Source organism: Psammomys obesus, unplaced genomic scaffold (assembly GCF_907164565.1).
Source record: "Psammomys obesus unplaced genomic scaffold, mPsaObe1.curated_primary_1811, whole genome shotgun sequence".
In the NCBI taxonomy this organism is placed as follows: domain Eukaryota; kingdom Metazoa; phylum Chordata; class Mammalia; order Rodentia; family Muridae; genus Psammomys; species Psammomys obesus.
The window spans coordinates 12,313,985-12,331,156 of NW_026592118.1; the positions used below are offsets into that span (position 1 = coordinate 12,313,985).

General features: G+C 37.8%; 1 protein-coding gene across 12 annotated transcripts in view; it reads left to right on the forward strand.

Moving 5' to 3' along the window:
- The window catches only part of Kmt2c (lysine methyltransferase 2C), a 224,138-nt gene that overhangs the window by 167,229 nt on the left and 39,737 nt on the right, over positions 1-17,172 (forward strand). For 11 of the 12 annotated variants that reach the window (XM_055612928.1, XM_055612931.1, XM_055612930.1 and 8 more), the window contains 11 exons: positions 92-220; positions 394-426; positions 534-653; positions 4,240-4,372; positions 4,610-4,824; positions 5,851-5,924; positions 6,884-7,066; positions 7,420-9,336; positions 9,768-10,060; positions 12,024-13,843; positions 14,954-15,065. In XM_055612928.1, the coding sequence (XP_055468903.1) occupies positions 92-220; positions 394-426; positions 534-653; positions 4,240-4,372; positions 4,610-4,824; positions 5,851-5,924; positions 6,884-7,066; positions 7,420-9,336; positions 9,768-10,060; positions 12,024-13,843; positions 14,954-15,065 (5,029 nt within the window). The remainder of the gene's footprint in view (positions 1-91; positions 221-393; positions 427-533; positions 654-4,239; positions 4,373-4,609; positions 4,825-5,850; positions 5,925-6,883; positions 7,067-7,419; positions 9,337-9,767; positions 10,061-12,023; positions 13,844-14,953; positions 15,066-17,172) is intronic. The other variant, XM_055612935.1, reaches the window with a different exon arrangement.

The following is a 17,172-nucleotide window of genomic DNA, read 5'->3' on the forward strand; positions in this document are numbered from 1 at the left end:
TTGTGTGTTAACACATATAGATAGTATTGTCCATTCTGGACAATGTCATGTTCTGGACTTACCTTTTCATTTATTCACCTTGTTCTTTTAGATATTGGCCCCGTTGCTGATGATGCTTCCTCTTTGCCTCAGCCAAGTGTCAGTCAAAGTTCACGACCATTAAGTGAAGAGCAGCTAGATGGGATCCTCAGTCCTGAGCTAGACAAAATGGTCACAGATGGTAAAATATTTACCCTACATCTAGGCTTTCTAAGAGACTTGTGTAAATATGACTTTTAAAGCTTTTGCATGCAATTTTATGTTTGGCCTTGTTTTCATAATTTCACTATTAATTAAATACTACTTTATATTTATATATTGAATAGGTAATTGTTAATATTACTTTTATTCCAGGAGCAATTCTTGGAAAGTTATATAAAATTCCAGGTATGTTTCTATTCTCTATTTATAAAGTAAAAACTTTATAAAAGATGGCATTCCCCATAGAATAACCTTAATAATTTTCATATTATTTCTGTGATTATTTTACCCAGAGCTTGGAGGAAAGGATGTTGAAGACTTGTTTACTGCTGTACTTAGTCCTGCTACCACTCAGCCAGCTCCATTACCACAGCCTCCCCCTCCACCACAGCTTTTGCCAATGCACAATCAGGGTATTCTATTACCGTCTAAGCATGAATTTGTTTATGTGTGTGTATTTGCCGGTGTGTGTAAAACTGTGCAGAGAGGGTCAGTCTCATGTGGTGTTCCTTAAGAGGTAGCTGCTTTGTTGGGAGTGCCACAGTGCCCAGCTTTATTTACTTATCAGTGAGAGTGTAGAAAATGTGTGCTTGAGCTTGTGTGTGTGTACATGCACACACACACACACACACAAATGCTTGCTTTCTTGTGTGCCTGTGCATTTACACCCTGGCATGCACATGGAGGTCAGAGGAATGTGCAGGAATGAAGGCTCTTTTTCTACCAGGTGATTCTCAGAGACTGAACTCAGGCTGTCCAATTTGGCAAGAAGGGCTTTTATCCACTAAACCATCTTGCTGGCCCATTTTTTTGGGTCCCATTAAATTTTTCTAAGTTATTTGACGTTTTATAGCTGTTTGAGCATGTACATTGTGGTGCACATGGAAGACAGAGGACAGCTTACAGGAGTAGGTGCCTTCCTTTTGTCATTTGTGTCTTGAGGATCTAACTTAGGTGGTGAGGCTTGGCAACAAGCAGCTGTATTCACTCAGCCTTCTAACCACCTCAGTCCTAGCTTTTTTTTTTTTTTTTCCTTGTCAAGCACTTTACTAATTGATGTACCTCCCCAGCTCCAGTATGGGCATGCTCACGCCCTCGCACGTGGGCACCCACCTGTTACTTAGTGCCATGTATACAAGCCTATGTGAGCAAACCCACTTTTATAATGATTGAAAAATACTACCTCTAGTCACAGTCCCTTGAATTCTCTAAGTCACATGATCCATCTTGATACCAGAACAGACTGCTTTATTTGCAGTAGGTAAATTGTCATGGTGCCTGGCCTCTCTTTACCAGTCCCACCATCGCTCCCTGTTCATTCTGCTCATCCCTACGTGGTGACCATACCCTCCAGCCAGCAACTGCACCTAGTGAGTCTGGCCTCAGTTTGACTGTTACTTTCTCAGAGGTTAAGCATACTTATTTTTACCCCATATGCTTTTATTTGTAGTTGTGGCACAACTATACATGCTTTCTGGGGTGATCAGTTTTCTTCTTAGATTGTGATCTCTTCAAAGACTGTATTCATCTTGTTTACCTTAGGACCTATGTTCAGATACAGCCATGTAGCTTTTGCCCATATTAAAATTCCTGTGAGGTTTTTTTTTTTTTTTTTTTTAATTTGCTTATTTTGTTTGGCCAGTTTTCTTTCACCTACTAGTAAGAATTTGCAGTGAAATGTAAGTTCAAGACTTCAGGTTTTTCCTTTCTAGAAAATTGAAATACAGTAATCAAGAATTAAGATTTATAGGAGTATATTGGAAAAGAGATTTAGTACCGTAGATATCAACTCTCCAGGAAAGGAGTTTAGGATTCTACAGATGTATATGTTTTAATAATTAAAAATAACATCTGTGTTCCTTGCTAGTACTTTAGTGTACTGAATTGTGTAATACAATAGTATCTTTATAAACTTTTACCCTCTTTCATACAAAGGAAAATTTACAGATAAATCCTTTTACTATCCATATTTTCGTATACACTAAAAATTATAAAGCATAAATACTGGAAATGTTTGTAATTTTGACCAGTCTATCTGTTGTATGTAAATCGATGTTGAGGTTTGCCATACTAAACATTTAATTTACATTTGGCTAAAATACTTGCCCATAACTGTTTCTTGCTCTAATTAAGCGCCTCTCAACCTGTGGGTCATGTCCCCTTTAGCAAACCTCTACCTTCAAAAATATTTACGTTACAAATCAAACAGTAGCAAAATTACAGTTATTAGGTAGCAACAAAAATAATTTTATGGATAATATAGTAATATAGTAACATGAAGAACTATATTAAAGGCTTGCGGCATTAGGAAGGTTGAGAAGCACTGCAATTATTTTCTCATGCTTTTTAAATGATTAAGAATTCTTCAGTATTTTTCTTCTCAATATAAAAACAAACTTTCTTCATGTATTTCATAGTTGAAAGTATATATTTTAGAGATCAAATCAGTTACAAATATACTCATTCACGAAGACTTTGACTTATTAGGAAACTACTTCATGTGAAGTCTTAATTTTAGAAAAAAGCTTTAGCCGAGTGTGGTGGCACACACCTGTAATCCCAGCACTTGGGGGAGGCAGAGGCGGGTGGATCTATGTGAGAACAGCCTCATCTACAAAGTCAGTCCAGGACAGCCAAGGCTACACAGAGAAACCCTGTCTTAGGGGTGGGGGTGGTAGTGGGGGAGAAGTTAGCGAAAAGTGAAAAGGGTACAAAGGATCTCATGTGGTCTTGTCATTAGAGACAGTATGTAAAATTAATTAGATGGATGAGTACATTACCTGAAAGATGTTATCTCTGTGAACTATGGAAGTAACCCCATTTAAAATGAGAAGAAACCAAGGCAGAGTGTAGTGTTGTTAACAATAATACAGAAAGTTAAGAAGCAGAAATGTGGAATTTCAAAAAGGTTTAGATAAAGTAAGTGGATTTTTTTAAAGGGAAAAGTTAGGTAAGTGTTCAGTTCTTTCCATGAAGTCATTCTCAACATGGTTCTTTTTACAAAGTGCTTTAACTTAGATAGGTGAGGCAGAGTTGAAGAATGTGATCCTCTTTAACAGTATATCAGGTGTGCTAAGCTCCAGCACTCTTAGGCTGATACAAGACTGCTGTATGTATGCATGCATGCATGTATGTATGTATGTAATTATGCATGCATATCTGTGCATTGGTATTTTGCCTACATGCATATTGTGCAAGAGTGTCAGATCCCCTGGATCTGGAGTGGCAGATAGTTGTGAGCTGACATGTCAGTGCTGGGAATTGAACCTGGCTTCTCTGGAAGAGCAGCCAGTTCTCTTAACAACCGAGTCATCTCTCTAGCCCTCTTTTAAGCTGTTTGAAAGATGTGTAAGACAGTTAAGCGGGTAAGGCCTTATGAAACTTGACTGAATTCAGTCCTTCGAATTTACCTTAGAAGGTGAGAATCAGCTCCTGCACACCTCTTTCCATGCCTTTGCTGGGAAAAGACAGCTTATTTAAAGTAGTTTAGACATGTTGGATGATCCTAGTTAGTAGTACATTTGATAGCAGCAAAGCATGGGAAAATTTGCCTAAAGTTTATTTAAGGAGAAGATGAGAAAGTGTTTGACAAGAGAGTTGAAAATGCTCTTGGAATCTGAATTTCAAGTAGTGAAAAGACAAAATTATAATTCATTGTTTTCATAACTAATGGTGTATTTAATAGTTACTGTCTACGAGGGCATATATGTCCAGAGAACAAAATACATATTATCCCAATCACTGTACATAAGAATACCTCCATTTCACAAATTCAATTGGAAGTTCTGCTTCTAACAAGTTCCAGACTTGCACTGTAAAACTGTTTATATAATATAACGTAATTAGGGAAATGTAGTTGTTAGAGATCATATTATGTAGTATAATTTTTAAAAAAGTACTGCTTTAAAATAGTATTAAGAGGTTTTATTTAGAAGTGTTTTTGCCACTTGTCATTTATAAATAGTTTGTAAAATAAATTATTGTTTTTCTTTCTTTAAGATGTTTTTTCCCGGATGCCACTCTTGAATGGCCTTATTGGACCAAGTCCTCATCTTCCACATAACTCTTTGCCTCCTGGAAGTGGATTGGGGACTTTCCCTGCTATAGCACAATCCCCTTATACTGATGTCAGGTATTTATAAACATTACTTTCTATGGAAGCTTAAATTATACTATACCTTTGTTCTATCTTAGTCTTTTAAATTATTGTGCATGATATTAGTATTTGTTACATTCACTATTTTACTTAAGATCATCAAGCATATTTAAAGCTATTTTGTAACAAATCATAAGGAGAGTGGTACTTGTACACAGTATTAATAGAAAGCTACTTTGTTTATAAAGTGAAAGGGTTTTGTTATTTTTCCAGGGATAAAAGTCCAGCATTTAGTACAATTGCAAGTGATCCTAACAGCTCTTGGGCACCAACAGCTCCACCTATGGAAGGAGAAAATGACACCCTGTCAAATGCCCAGAGGAGCACACTGAAATGGGAGAAGGAGGAGGCTCTTGGTGAGATGGCAACAGTAGCACCAGTTCTCTACACAAATATTAATTTCCCCAATTTAAAGGAAGAATTTCCAGGTTAGTCATGCCTCTCCATTTTACCAGCTTAATGCTATGCCTTTGTTTTGAAATGTACATTAGAAAGTCTTGTTGTCATCACATGTTCATCTGACCGGATTGCCCACAATGCAAAGATTACTTTAGTACCCAGTAACCCTAGGTCTTGTGCTCATGTGTATATTTCCCAGAACTGGTTTTAGTTAATGAAATTGTCAGTTTTCTAGGTCCTAGCAATGCTCAAGTATGAGGTAGTCTATGCAGTTCTCTTTTTAGATTAAATAAAAGTTTTATTAAATCTTTGTTTTCTCATGTATACAATGTATTTGGATCATATTTATTCATTCTTTCTACTTTCAACCCCCCCTTAATATTCATTCCCCTTTCCTTTCAGTTTTAAAAAATGAAAAACCCACCAAATCTAGTTTGTGCATCCTCCTAGGGGTATTGGACCCACCCACTGGAATATGTTCTGCCTCCTAGGGGTCTACCCGTAAGGAAAATTAACTCCTTTCTCTAGAAGCCATCAACTGTCACTAGTTCCTTAGGGAGGTGGGGGGCTCATGAACTCCTCCCCTCTAAGTGATCCTAGTTCCCACAGAGCCTAGAAGAGGGTGTTGGATCCCATGGAACTGTACTTACAGATGGTTGTGAGCCTCCACGTCGACACTAGTACTCATATTTGCATCCTCCAGAAGAGCAGCAAGTGAGCCACCTCTCTCTCCACTCCCTATCGCGGGACAGTCTCAGACATGGAATCCAAGCCCAAACAAGATCTTCATTTGTTTCCTCTACATCTGATACATTAAACCTGAAAGCTAATAGACTGTAATGTTTTAAGTGTGCTTTGTTTAGACAAAGACTGAATCACCAGTTGTGATTTTATGCTGGAACTTAAAATATTTTGATTTCAGATTTCTGATTTTTATATTATTGATATTCAACCTGGGTTTTTTTTTTTTTTTTTTAATAAAATATGATCTGAGTAAGATAATAAGCAACTCTGTATCACCGTATTTCTGAGAGTGGTCTTCTGTGCCTTTGCAGATTGGACTACTCGAGTGAAACAAATTGCCAAGTTGTGGAGAAAAGCCAGCTCTCAAGAAAGAGCACCATATGTGGTATTTAAATAATTCCTATGTGTTAGATCTTTAAGCACAATATTTGAAACTTGTTTTTCTTAGGTAATGAAAAGAAAATACTTGTTAATAGTTAAAAATTAGCAGTTAGCTTTATTTTTAAGTTGTATATTAACTCATCTTATTTCACTAAAGAGCATAACATTTTTTTAAAGCTATGTAACAGACCAGTATTTTAAGAGCACAATTTTCATCTCACCTTAAAGTTGTTTTATCTCTTAACAGATAGTCCTGCATTTAAAGATGAAATTAGTTTTCTTTTTGTGTGTGATATTTACAAGAGAATTTTTATACATCTTGACAAAAACATATTGAGACTTCCTTTAAGGAGTTCTGAACTATCACTATAGCTGGAAATCATTAGGGAATTTATAGTTCAGATAGTGAATAATTTTCTTCTAAGTTGCTGAGCTGAACCTTTGCTTGAGCTGCAGTCAAAATAAAGCTTTGTTTTGTGAAAATAAAAATGCTATTATCCTTTATGTGACCATCCATGTACCAGTTTTCAGTTATAATAACTTTGGGTTGAACTAAGGGACAGTTCTATGGCTTGTTTTATCTTAAATTTTGTAATGATAGAATTTTTTCTGTCTAATTTTTCTTTGTGGTAAGTTTCAGATTTCCAGCTCTTTTGGTTTGAGGATCAGTTTGCTATTTTCTTATTTAAATTTAGAGACATGCTAATTTTTCTGTGTTCTAATGATGTCTTTGAATTATAATAAAATGTATTGTATTACACTGGAGTTTCTTGCAGTAATCCAAATACTTATATAGAAATGTCTTTACTTGCTAGTAGCATGCACTGTGTAGAAGGTTAGTTACTTACTGTCCAGGTCCTTTTCTTAGCAGAGACTATCAGTTTTAAAGAGTAATACTTCAACTATTTAGCACAAGTTTAATATCTTAAAAAAATGGGACATTTTTTTTTCTTTTTGTCAAAGCAAAAAGCCAGAGATAACAGAGCTGCTTTACGCATTAATAAAGTTCAGATGTCAAACGATTCTATGAAGAGGCAACAACAGCAAGACAGCATCGATCCCAGCGCCCGCATTGATTCCGATCTTTTTAAAGATCCTTTAAAGCAGAGAGAATCGGAGCATGAGCAGGAATGGAAGTTTAGACAGGTATTAGAATTTTGGATGATTTATCTTTTAAATTGCATTTTAGATTTTTATAGAATAGAGGTATTTATTTCATTTCAGAATGTAATTCTTAATAGAACCTGAAAAGTGTTAAAAATAGATTTCCATTTTTGGCAAAGCATGTATTCAAATTGGTTTTATATACTTACTGAAATATTATACATAATATACTGATATAGGCATAAATGGGGCATGCTATGATAATCTATTTTGTTGTTAAGAATTTATCTACTGGGAAACAATCTGCTGGCTACTGATACCAGCTGATGAACTTTGTGCTGCCTTTCTCTTTGTGATAATTGTTTTCTTATTTTCTTTTTTTCCTATCATAACAGCAAATGCGTCAGAAAAGTAAGCAACAAGCTAAAATTGAAGCCACACAGAAGCTGGAACAAGTCAAGAATGAGCAGCAACAGCAACAGCAGCAGCAGCAACAGCAGCAACAGCAGCAGCAACAGCAGCAGCAGCAGCAAATTGCTTCGCAGCACCTTCTAGTAGCATCTGGTTCAGATACTCCAAGTAGTGGAGCACAGAGTCCCTTGACACCTCAGCCTGGCAATGGGAATATATCTCCTGCACAGACATTCCATAAAGACCTATTCTCCAAACACACATCCAGTGCCCCTGCTTCCACACCTTCAGATGATGTGTTTGTCAAGCCACAGCCTCCACCCCCACCTTCAACCCCATCTCGAATACCTGTTCAGGAAAGTCTTTCTCAGTCCCAGAATTCTCAGCCACCTTCTCCACAGATGTTTTCACCTGGATCGTCTCACTCCAGACCACCATCTCCAGTTGATCCTTATGCAAAAATGGTTGGTACTCCTAGACCGCCTCCAGGGGGCCATAGTTTTCCCAGAAGAAATTCTGTTCCACCAGTGGAAAACTGTGTGCCTTTATCTTCAGTACCTAGGTCTATTCAGATGAATGAAACATCTGCCACTAGGCCATCCCCAGCCAGAGACGTATGTGCTTCCTCCATGGCAAATAGTGACCCCTATGCAAAGCCTCCAGATACACCGAGGCCCATGATGACAGATCAATTTCCTAAACCTTTTAGCCTTTCTAGGTCCCCTGTGGTTTCAGAACAAACTACAAAAGGTCCTTTAGCTGCTGGAACCAGTGATCACTTTCCTAAACCATCTCCTAGAACAGATGCCTTTCAAAGGCAACGGCTATCTGATCCATATGGACGACCATTGTTGACACCCACCCCTCTGGATAATGGGCCTTTTAAGACCCCACTGCATCCACCTCCATCTCAGGATCCATATGGGCCTGTGTCACAGGCATCAAGACGACTCTCTATTGACCCTTATGAAAGGCCTGCCTTGACACCAAGGCCAGGAGATACTTTTTCTCATAGTCAGTCCAATGATCCATATACCCAGCCTCCCCTAACTCCACACCCAGCAATGAGTGAATCTTTTACTCATTCTTCAAGGGCTTTTTCTCAGCCTGGAACCATATCACGGTCAGCATCTCAGGACCCATATTCGCAACCCCCAGGAACTCCACGCCCTGTTATAGACTCCTATTCTCAAACCTCAGGAACAGCTCGATCCAATCCAGATCCTTATTCTCAACCTCCTGGTACTCCCCGGCCTAACACTATTGATCCATATAGTCAACAGCCACCAACCCCCAGGCCTTCTCCACAGACAGACATGTTTGTTACATCTGTGGCAAATCAGAGACACACTGATCCATATGCTCATCATCTTGGGACGCCAAGACCTGGAATTTCTGTTCCCTATTCTCAGCCACCAGCAACACCAAGGCCGAGGACTTCAGAGGGTTTTATTAGGTCTTCCAGTGCAAGACCAACCCTCATGCCAAACCAGGATCCTTTCTTGCAAGCAGCACAAAACCGAGTACCAGGTTTACCTGGCCCTTTGATAAGGCCACCTGATACATGCTCCCAGACAACCAGGCCACCTGGGCCTGGCCTTACAGACACATTCAGTCATGCTTCCCCGTCTGCTGCTCGTGACCCCTACGATCAGCCTCCAATGACTCCCAGGCCCCAATCTGAGTCTTTTGGAGCTAGTCAAGTTGTCCGAGATCTTGTTGACCGTCCAGGTCCTGGGTCAGAGGGAACCTTCAGCACATCTTCAAACCTTCCTGTAAGCTCCCAAGGACAGCAGTTCTCCAGTGTCTCCCAGCTTCCTGGACCCGTGCCAACCTCAGGAGGAAATGATACACAGAACACCATGAACATGTCTCAAGCTGACACAGAGAAACTGAGACAGGTAAACGCTGCAGTGTTTTCAGATGTTTTAAATAGATTATATGTTGAAGTTCCTCATTAAATCAAATGGTAGTTTATTCTACACAATCTTATTCTTTAGAGTTTATCAAATGAAAAGAAAATGGTAAAATTAAGAACAATTAAATTGGATTTAACCTAGATATAATTTTATTATTCATGAATTTGTTGGAAGATCTTTAAATATGAAAACTCTCACTTAAATGGTGATTATATGGCCATGTAAAAAAAGACCAAAATCACCAGGATTTGTTGTCATTTATTTAGTTTTGAGGTCTGTGTATTTACTACTTATATTTAACTTTAAAATGTTTTGAAAATTTAAACATTAATATAGTCACATAATGGAAATGTTAAGAGTTTAAAAAAAATGTTTAATTCTAAATCCCAGCAATTTTGTTTCTTTCCATTTAGCGTCAGAAGCTGCGTGAAATCATTCTCCAGCAACAACAGCAGAAGAAGATTGCTAGTCGCCAGGAAAAAGGGCCTCAGGATACACCAGTAGTACCTCACCCAGTGCCCCTTCCACACTGGCAACCAGAGAGCATCAATCAGGCTTTCACTCGACCTCCACCTCCCTATCCTGGGAACATTCGGTCACCTGTTATCCCTCCTCTAGGACCTAGATATGCAGTTTTCCCCAAAGATCAGCGTGGACCCTATCCTCCAGAGGTTGCTGGTATGGGGATGAGACCTCATGGATTCAGGTAATGCTTTTAATTTCCCACTAGATTTGAGTTGATATCAGAAGAAGGAACTGGACAGGTAGCATTACTGTTAGGCAAGAAGTTGTTAACAGTTTTTTATTTCTTTCATCACTTGAGATACAGTCATTATTGTTTTTAACTAAGAAGAGGTCACAGGCTTATTTCCTCTAAGAACTCTACAGACTTTTGATAGACCTTTTGTCACAAAGTATTGACAGAATTAATTATAATCATTTTCTTTATCATGCCAGCTAAATTGTATCTTCCAAAATGTAACTACTGCATCCTAGTGAAGTTTCATCTGATGTGACAGATGATGATGATACATTTAAATTGTAAGATGCTTGTAGAGTTGCAGATTGGAAAGGTGCCTCCCTTTAGAAACTTTGAGTGATAGAGCTGAGTTGCAGAGTGGGCCAAAATGTAAGACAAACTCACATTTACCATTCTTGTAAGGAGAGAGCTCTTTAACATGTGCTTTTTAGAGGATACATGATTTAGTCTTATACCTGTGTCTGTTATAGTCTTTATTTCCGTTTTTATTCTACCTTAGTTGTAGTTTGCGCTCATTGCTGTTTTGTGCATTTTAAAACGTGTGAGGAGGAGGTAGTGTTTATGTACATGTGCAGGTAGAAGTCAGAGGTTGATGCTGAGTGTCTTCTTCTGCTACTCTACCTTATATTTTTGAGATAAGAGCTTTCATTCAGCCTGGAACTCACCAATGTATTAAGATTAGCTTCCAGTGAACCCTAGAGATACTCTTGTCTACCCTTCCCACACCACTAGATTATAGGTGTACACCACTGTGCTTGGTGTTTTTACATGTGTGCAAGTTATAGAAAATGTTGTCACCCCCCTGTAGCTCAAGGTGAATAAAGTGTAATTAATAAAAAAAGGTAATAATAAAAAAGAAAAAGAAAAAAAAAAAAGCAGATGCTGAGACTCATAGCAAACTTTGGGCAGAGAGCAGGGAATCTTATGAAAGAAGGGGGAAACAGAAAGACCTGGAGGGGACAGGAACTCCACAAGGAGAGCAACAGAACCAAAAAATCTGCTCAAAGGGGTCTTTTCTGAGACTGTTACTCCAGAGCATGGAGATAACCTAGAACCCCTGCACAGATGTAGCTGCTCAGTCTCCAAGTGTGTTCCCTAGTAATGGGAACAGGGGCAGTCTCTGACATGAACTCAGTGGCCTGTTCTTTGATCACCTCAGTGGGAAGTGATCAAAGAGCCTCTGAGAGAAAAAGAAGCCTCACCAGGCCACAGAGGAAGACAAGGCAGCCAGTCCTGAAGAGACCAGACAGGCTAGGGTCAGTGGCAATGGGAGGAGGACCTCCCCTATCAGTGGACTTGGGAAGGGGTATGGGAGGAGATGAAGGAGGGAGGATGGAATTGGGAGGGAATAAGGGATAGGGATACACCTGGGATACAAGTGAATAAACTGTACTTAGTAAATAAATTAATTTTAAAAAGAAAAGAAAATTGGTCATCATGCTGTTCAGTAAGTACTGAACTGAGCCATCCTCTCAGTCAGTGTCTTTCTTTTTCTTATAAAATTTTTTATTTGGTTTTGCAAGCCACAAGCTATGTGTGTTAGCTAGAGAACAACTTTGTGGAATCAGTTCTCTCCTTCATGTGTTCTTGGAATCACACTCAAATTGTTTACAGATTGTTTACTTTTACCCATTGAGCCATTTCGCTGTCTCAGTTTTGTCTCTCTCAAATGTTTTTTTTATTTAATGTATTTTGATCATGCTCTTTCCTTCCCCAAGCTCCTCTCCGAGTCTCTTATGTTTTCTCTGTCATGGGCTTAGCAACAGTATCTTTTTTTTTTTTTAAACTATAGACTAACTTAAAACTTTTTAAAAAAATCTCAGTTCTAAATTGATCATCGTTCTTAATTATTTGAATTTTTCTTTTTTTTTTTTTTTGTTTTTTTGTTTTTTTTTTCTTTGGCTTTTAGATTTGGATTTCCAGGAGCTAACCATGGACTCATGCCAAGCCAAGATCGCTTCCATGTACCTCCTCAGCAAATACAAGGATCTGGAATTCCTCCACACATAAGAAGATCAATGTCAATGGAAATGCCTAGACCTTCAAATAACCCACCAATAAATAATCCGGTTGGACTTGCTCAGCATTTTCCACCACAGGGTGTAGCAGTTCAGCAGCATAACATATTAGGGCAAGCATTTATTGAGTTGAGGCATAGAACTCCTGAAGGAAGGTCACGGTTGCCATTTCCTGCTTCTCCTGGCAGTGCTATAGAGTCACCTCATCCTAGACATGGAAATTTTCTTCCCCGACCTGATTTTTCTGCCCCTCGACATACAGACCTTGTGAGACAGCCTTCCCAGTGTCTACCTACTCAGATGCCGGTGCGTCCAGATTTAGAGCAGGTTCCACCCTCTCAGCCAGAGCAAAGCCATCCTGCCCACCAAGCTTCTATTGTTATGCGGCCTCTAAGTCATCCCTTAGGTGGTGAATTTTCTGAGGCTCCTTTGTCAACATCTACCCCAGCTGAAACAACACCTGATACCTTACAGATCGGTCAGTCCTCTGATGGTTTGGAAGAAAAACTAGACTCTGATGATCCTTCTGTGAAAGACCTGGATGTGAAAGACCTCGAAGGTGTTGAAGTGAAAGACTTGGATGATGAAGATCTAGAAAACTTAAATTTAGACACAGAGGATGGCAAGGGTGATGACCTGGACACTTTAGATAACTTGGAAACAAATGACCCTAACCTGGATGACCTATTAAGGTCAGGGGAATTTGATATCATTGCATACACAGATCCAGAACTTGACTTGGGGGATAAAAAAAGCATGTTCAATGAGGAATTAGACCTTAATGTTCCAATTGATGATAAGCTAGAGAATCAGTGTGTATCAGTTGAACCAAAAAAAAGGAATCAAGAAGACAAAACTATGGTTCTCGAAGATAACGATGTGCCACAGAAAAAATCCAGTGGTACCAGTGAGATAAAGACAGAAGTCCTATCTCCACATTCTAAAGAAGAGACACAGAGTGAAATTAAAAAAAGTGATGACAATAAAGGTGATGCTGACACCTTGTGCTCACAGGCTTCTGCTCATACAGACCAGAGTGACAGGGAAAAGACTTCTTTGCTGCCTACTGATCCAGATATGCTTGAGAATAGAAATAATCGGGAAAATGCTGGTTCTGGTGTCAATGCCATTCAAGGGTCCACTCCACTGCCAGCTCAGGATGTGATGAACTCTTGTGATATAACTGGATCAACTCCCGTCCTCTCAAGTTTACTTTCTAATGAAAAATGTGATAATTCAGACATTAGACCTTTGGGGTCTTCCCCACCAACTCTGCCAATTTCACCATCCAGTCATGGGTCAAGTTTGCCTCCTACTTTAATAGCACCACCTGGCCCTCTTTTGGATAATACAATGAATTCTAATGTAACAGTGCTCCCTAGGGTAAACCATGCCTTTTCTCAGGGTATGCCAGTAAATCCAGGATTCATTCAGGGTCAGTCACCAGTGAACCATACTTTAGGGACAGGGAAACCTACCAATCAAACTGTGCCTCTCACAAACCAGTCCAACACCAGTGCCATTTCTGGACCGCAACAGCTAATGGTTCCTCAAACATTAGCCCTGCAGAACCGAGAGAGGCCCCTCCTTCTAGAGGAACAGCCTCTGCTTCTACAAGATCTTTTGGATCAAGAGAGACAGGAACAGCAGCAGCAAAGACAAATGCAAGCCATGATTCGTCAACGGTCAGAACCATTCTTCCCTAACATTGGTAGGAAATTCCTTGCATCTCAAAGTAAATTACTGGGGGCATTTGAGTATATGCAATATTGCCTGTAAGAGTTCATTATTGAGATTACATTTGGAATAGAACAGTGATAATTTTCTGTCTTCTTGTGTCTTTTTTAAACTGAAAACAGGATAGATCTGTCAAATGATGAAACCATGAAATTGTTTCCTCAATCAGTTCAGCTTTTTATGATGTCAGTGGAAATCAGTCCTCCTTTTTAGTTTTATCAGCCAATTGTTAACCACTGACCCTTCAGCATCAGGAGAAGATAAATTTAAGGGAATTATGATAGAAATAAAGTTTCTTGCTCTTTTGTGTACAAGTATTTGGGAAAGTGTTGGGATTTTTTTTTTTTTTTTTTTGGTGTTCTTTTTGTTTGTTTGTTTCAGTTTTTCTTACAGAATCTTTGTTCAACTTTTTTTGTTGATTTATTAATTTTAAGAAAAATATAAATCCCTGCAGCCCAAATACTTCAGTGCCTTGCCTATAAGAATTGAAAGTCAACTGGCACATATCTAAGGAATTTTTTTTTTCATTGTATCAACATGCAGTACAAATTCTATCACAAGGTTCTTTTTTCACGAGTATGCAGACAGATGCTCTTTCAGTGTCTTCTCAATACTTTTTTATGTAGGCATATCCTGGAGACATTGGTGGGTTTTTTTCTTTCTTTTAATTAATTTAATGGAATTCTTTAGTATTGTAAATAACTGCAGATTCTCATTCCTTTTTCCCCCTGACTAAAGAAGTCATTCTAATTAGCACGTACATGTTTGAACCAATGAGAATTTTATTGCTGCACATTATTGTTATGATCACCTATAGACTAATAGACTTGTTCTACCTGCTATAGGACTAATGTATTAAAATAGGCTTCAGTTATAGATGCCTGAAGTGCATCTAAGTTCAGAATTAGGTTGTTAGTGTTTTTATATTCCCCTATGTAGTATAGAAACATCTGGTTATTAAACAATAAGGTATAACAATCTATAAATTATGTAATGGTTATGGTGCAATTTACCACTTCTTAAATCTTGAACCATTAACTTAAACTATGAAATAAGTAATGTCAAAATACATTTCTTTTTTTAGATTTTGATGCAATTACAGATCCTATAATGAAAGCCAAAATGGTGGCCCTTAAAGGAATAAATAAAGTGATGGCACAGAATAATCTGGGCATGCCACCAATGGTAATGAGCAGGTAGGTGGAAGTGTTATTTATCTTCCTGGGCATGTGGATGTGCATGAACACACTACTGAGTCTTAGAAAGAGCTTATAAAAACTCAAAAGTCTATCCTCTGGACATGAGGAGTGTTTAAATTCAGTTGGTTATGACCAGCCATAAAATGTTATGCAGATGCAGGGAACTAATTTTCATTAGTTTTAAGGACAATAAACATTGGGAAGGCTGACTTGGTCATTGAGGAAATCCAAGCGTTGTCTGTCTGTCTGTCTTCCTGCCTGCCTGCCTGTCTGCCTATCTCTTCTGTGTGTGTGTGTGTGTGTGTGTGTGTGTTTATTTAAAGAAATGTTAGCACTAAGAGTTTTCTCATTCGAAAAGCTCATTGGTTAAGGAAAATACAAATTCAGCTCTGAAATCAAAACTTCCAACTGATTTTGAAATAGAGAAGGGAAAACAGCAACTTATGGGACATTTGGACACTGGGAGTTGGATAGTTGCACAGTTTTAATACCCAACAGAAAGATGAAAATTGTACATTCAGGGTTATTTAACTCCCCCATCCCCCACCATGCAGTTTTTTGTTTTGTTTGTTTTGTTTTTGTTTTTACCTTACTATAGACCTGCTGAATCAGAGATGGTGTCTACATGTTTGTTTGTTTGTTTGTTTGTTTTTTGACCTGCACCTTGAATGATTCTTTGGTTATATTGCTGTTTCTGACTTCTGTCCGAAGAGTAAACAAATCCTCAATTTATTATAATGATCTTGTTGGAAAATTATAAAAGGGATTATAAATGATTGTAGAATTGAATATAGAGTTTATATAGACTGAATATATAAGCATATGCTATAGAGATCTGTGTGATACTCTAAGTATGATTAAGATGCTTTTTTTGAGATCAAAGAGTTAGTGGTGTGTAAAGATTTTTATTACTGAGCTAGATTTATTTACATGGTTCCTCTTAAGCCTTTTTAACCTTAAAAACCTTTGAAATTCTTCATATATATATATATATATATATATATACATATATATATATATACACACACATACATATATAATAGAAATACAAAATTGAAAAAGAAATGAACTACATTTGTTACATAGTTACTAATCTGTGATTATATTTATGATATGTGTATCATAGTATATTAATAAACATAGCTGTAAGTTTTGTAACTACCATAATTCCAAAGTAATGATTGGCCATGACCTATTAGGTATGTCCAACATTTAATAGGAAATTGATGTTTCCTACCAGTGAGAGTATAGTACTGCTAATAAATAATACTGTATTTTAACTTGATACTCAGAGTCAAGAAAATGCTAAATTTTATTTGACTCTTAATGTAAAACATGGGCATCAGAATCAGAACTCTCAGCACCTCATGTGTGTTCAACCTAATTGTGTCTATGCCCGTTGGACATGCAATGCTTTGTCAGCCACCTGGTAAGTGTACTAGTGACTATTCTGAGTCCTTTGCAGAACTAAGATTGTCCCATCTGAGAGTACTATGGTATGTTCAATGATGAATGGCGGACAGGGAATGATAACTGGGTTGATAATGTTTTGTACCAGAGCTGTAGTAGGGAGAAGGGAGATAAATGTATCTGACTTCTGAGAAAGAAATCACAAATATATACTCTAAAGCCTAATATTTAAAAACTTTTTTACAATATTTGGGATATATTTTGAAATTGTTTTCTATGTGTATGTTAAAGCTAGTCAGTGACTTATTAGAACAGACCTGTTTTTAAATAAGCCATAGTGCTCCTGTGCCAGTTATTGGTTTGATTAGAATAAATAATGTTTCACCAGATGGATTTAACTATAGAGGTTAGTTATCAGTTTTATTTTTTAAATTTGGTTTGATCATTAGATACAAATATATGTGAGAATTATTAAATTTTTTGAGATACTTCTTTTCATAAAAGAGCTAAGTAGCACCGCCTACCCTCACCCTCATCCAAATCCTTAGTGTCTCATTCTGTAGTCTAAGCTGGCTTGGAACTCTTTTTTTTCAACATCCACCCACTTATTCATCCATTTATTTATTTACTCATTTATTTGTTTACTCATCTATCTATCTATCTATCTATCTATCTATCTATCTATCTATCTATC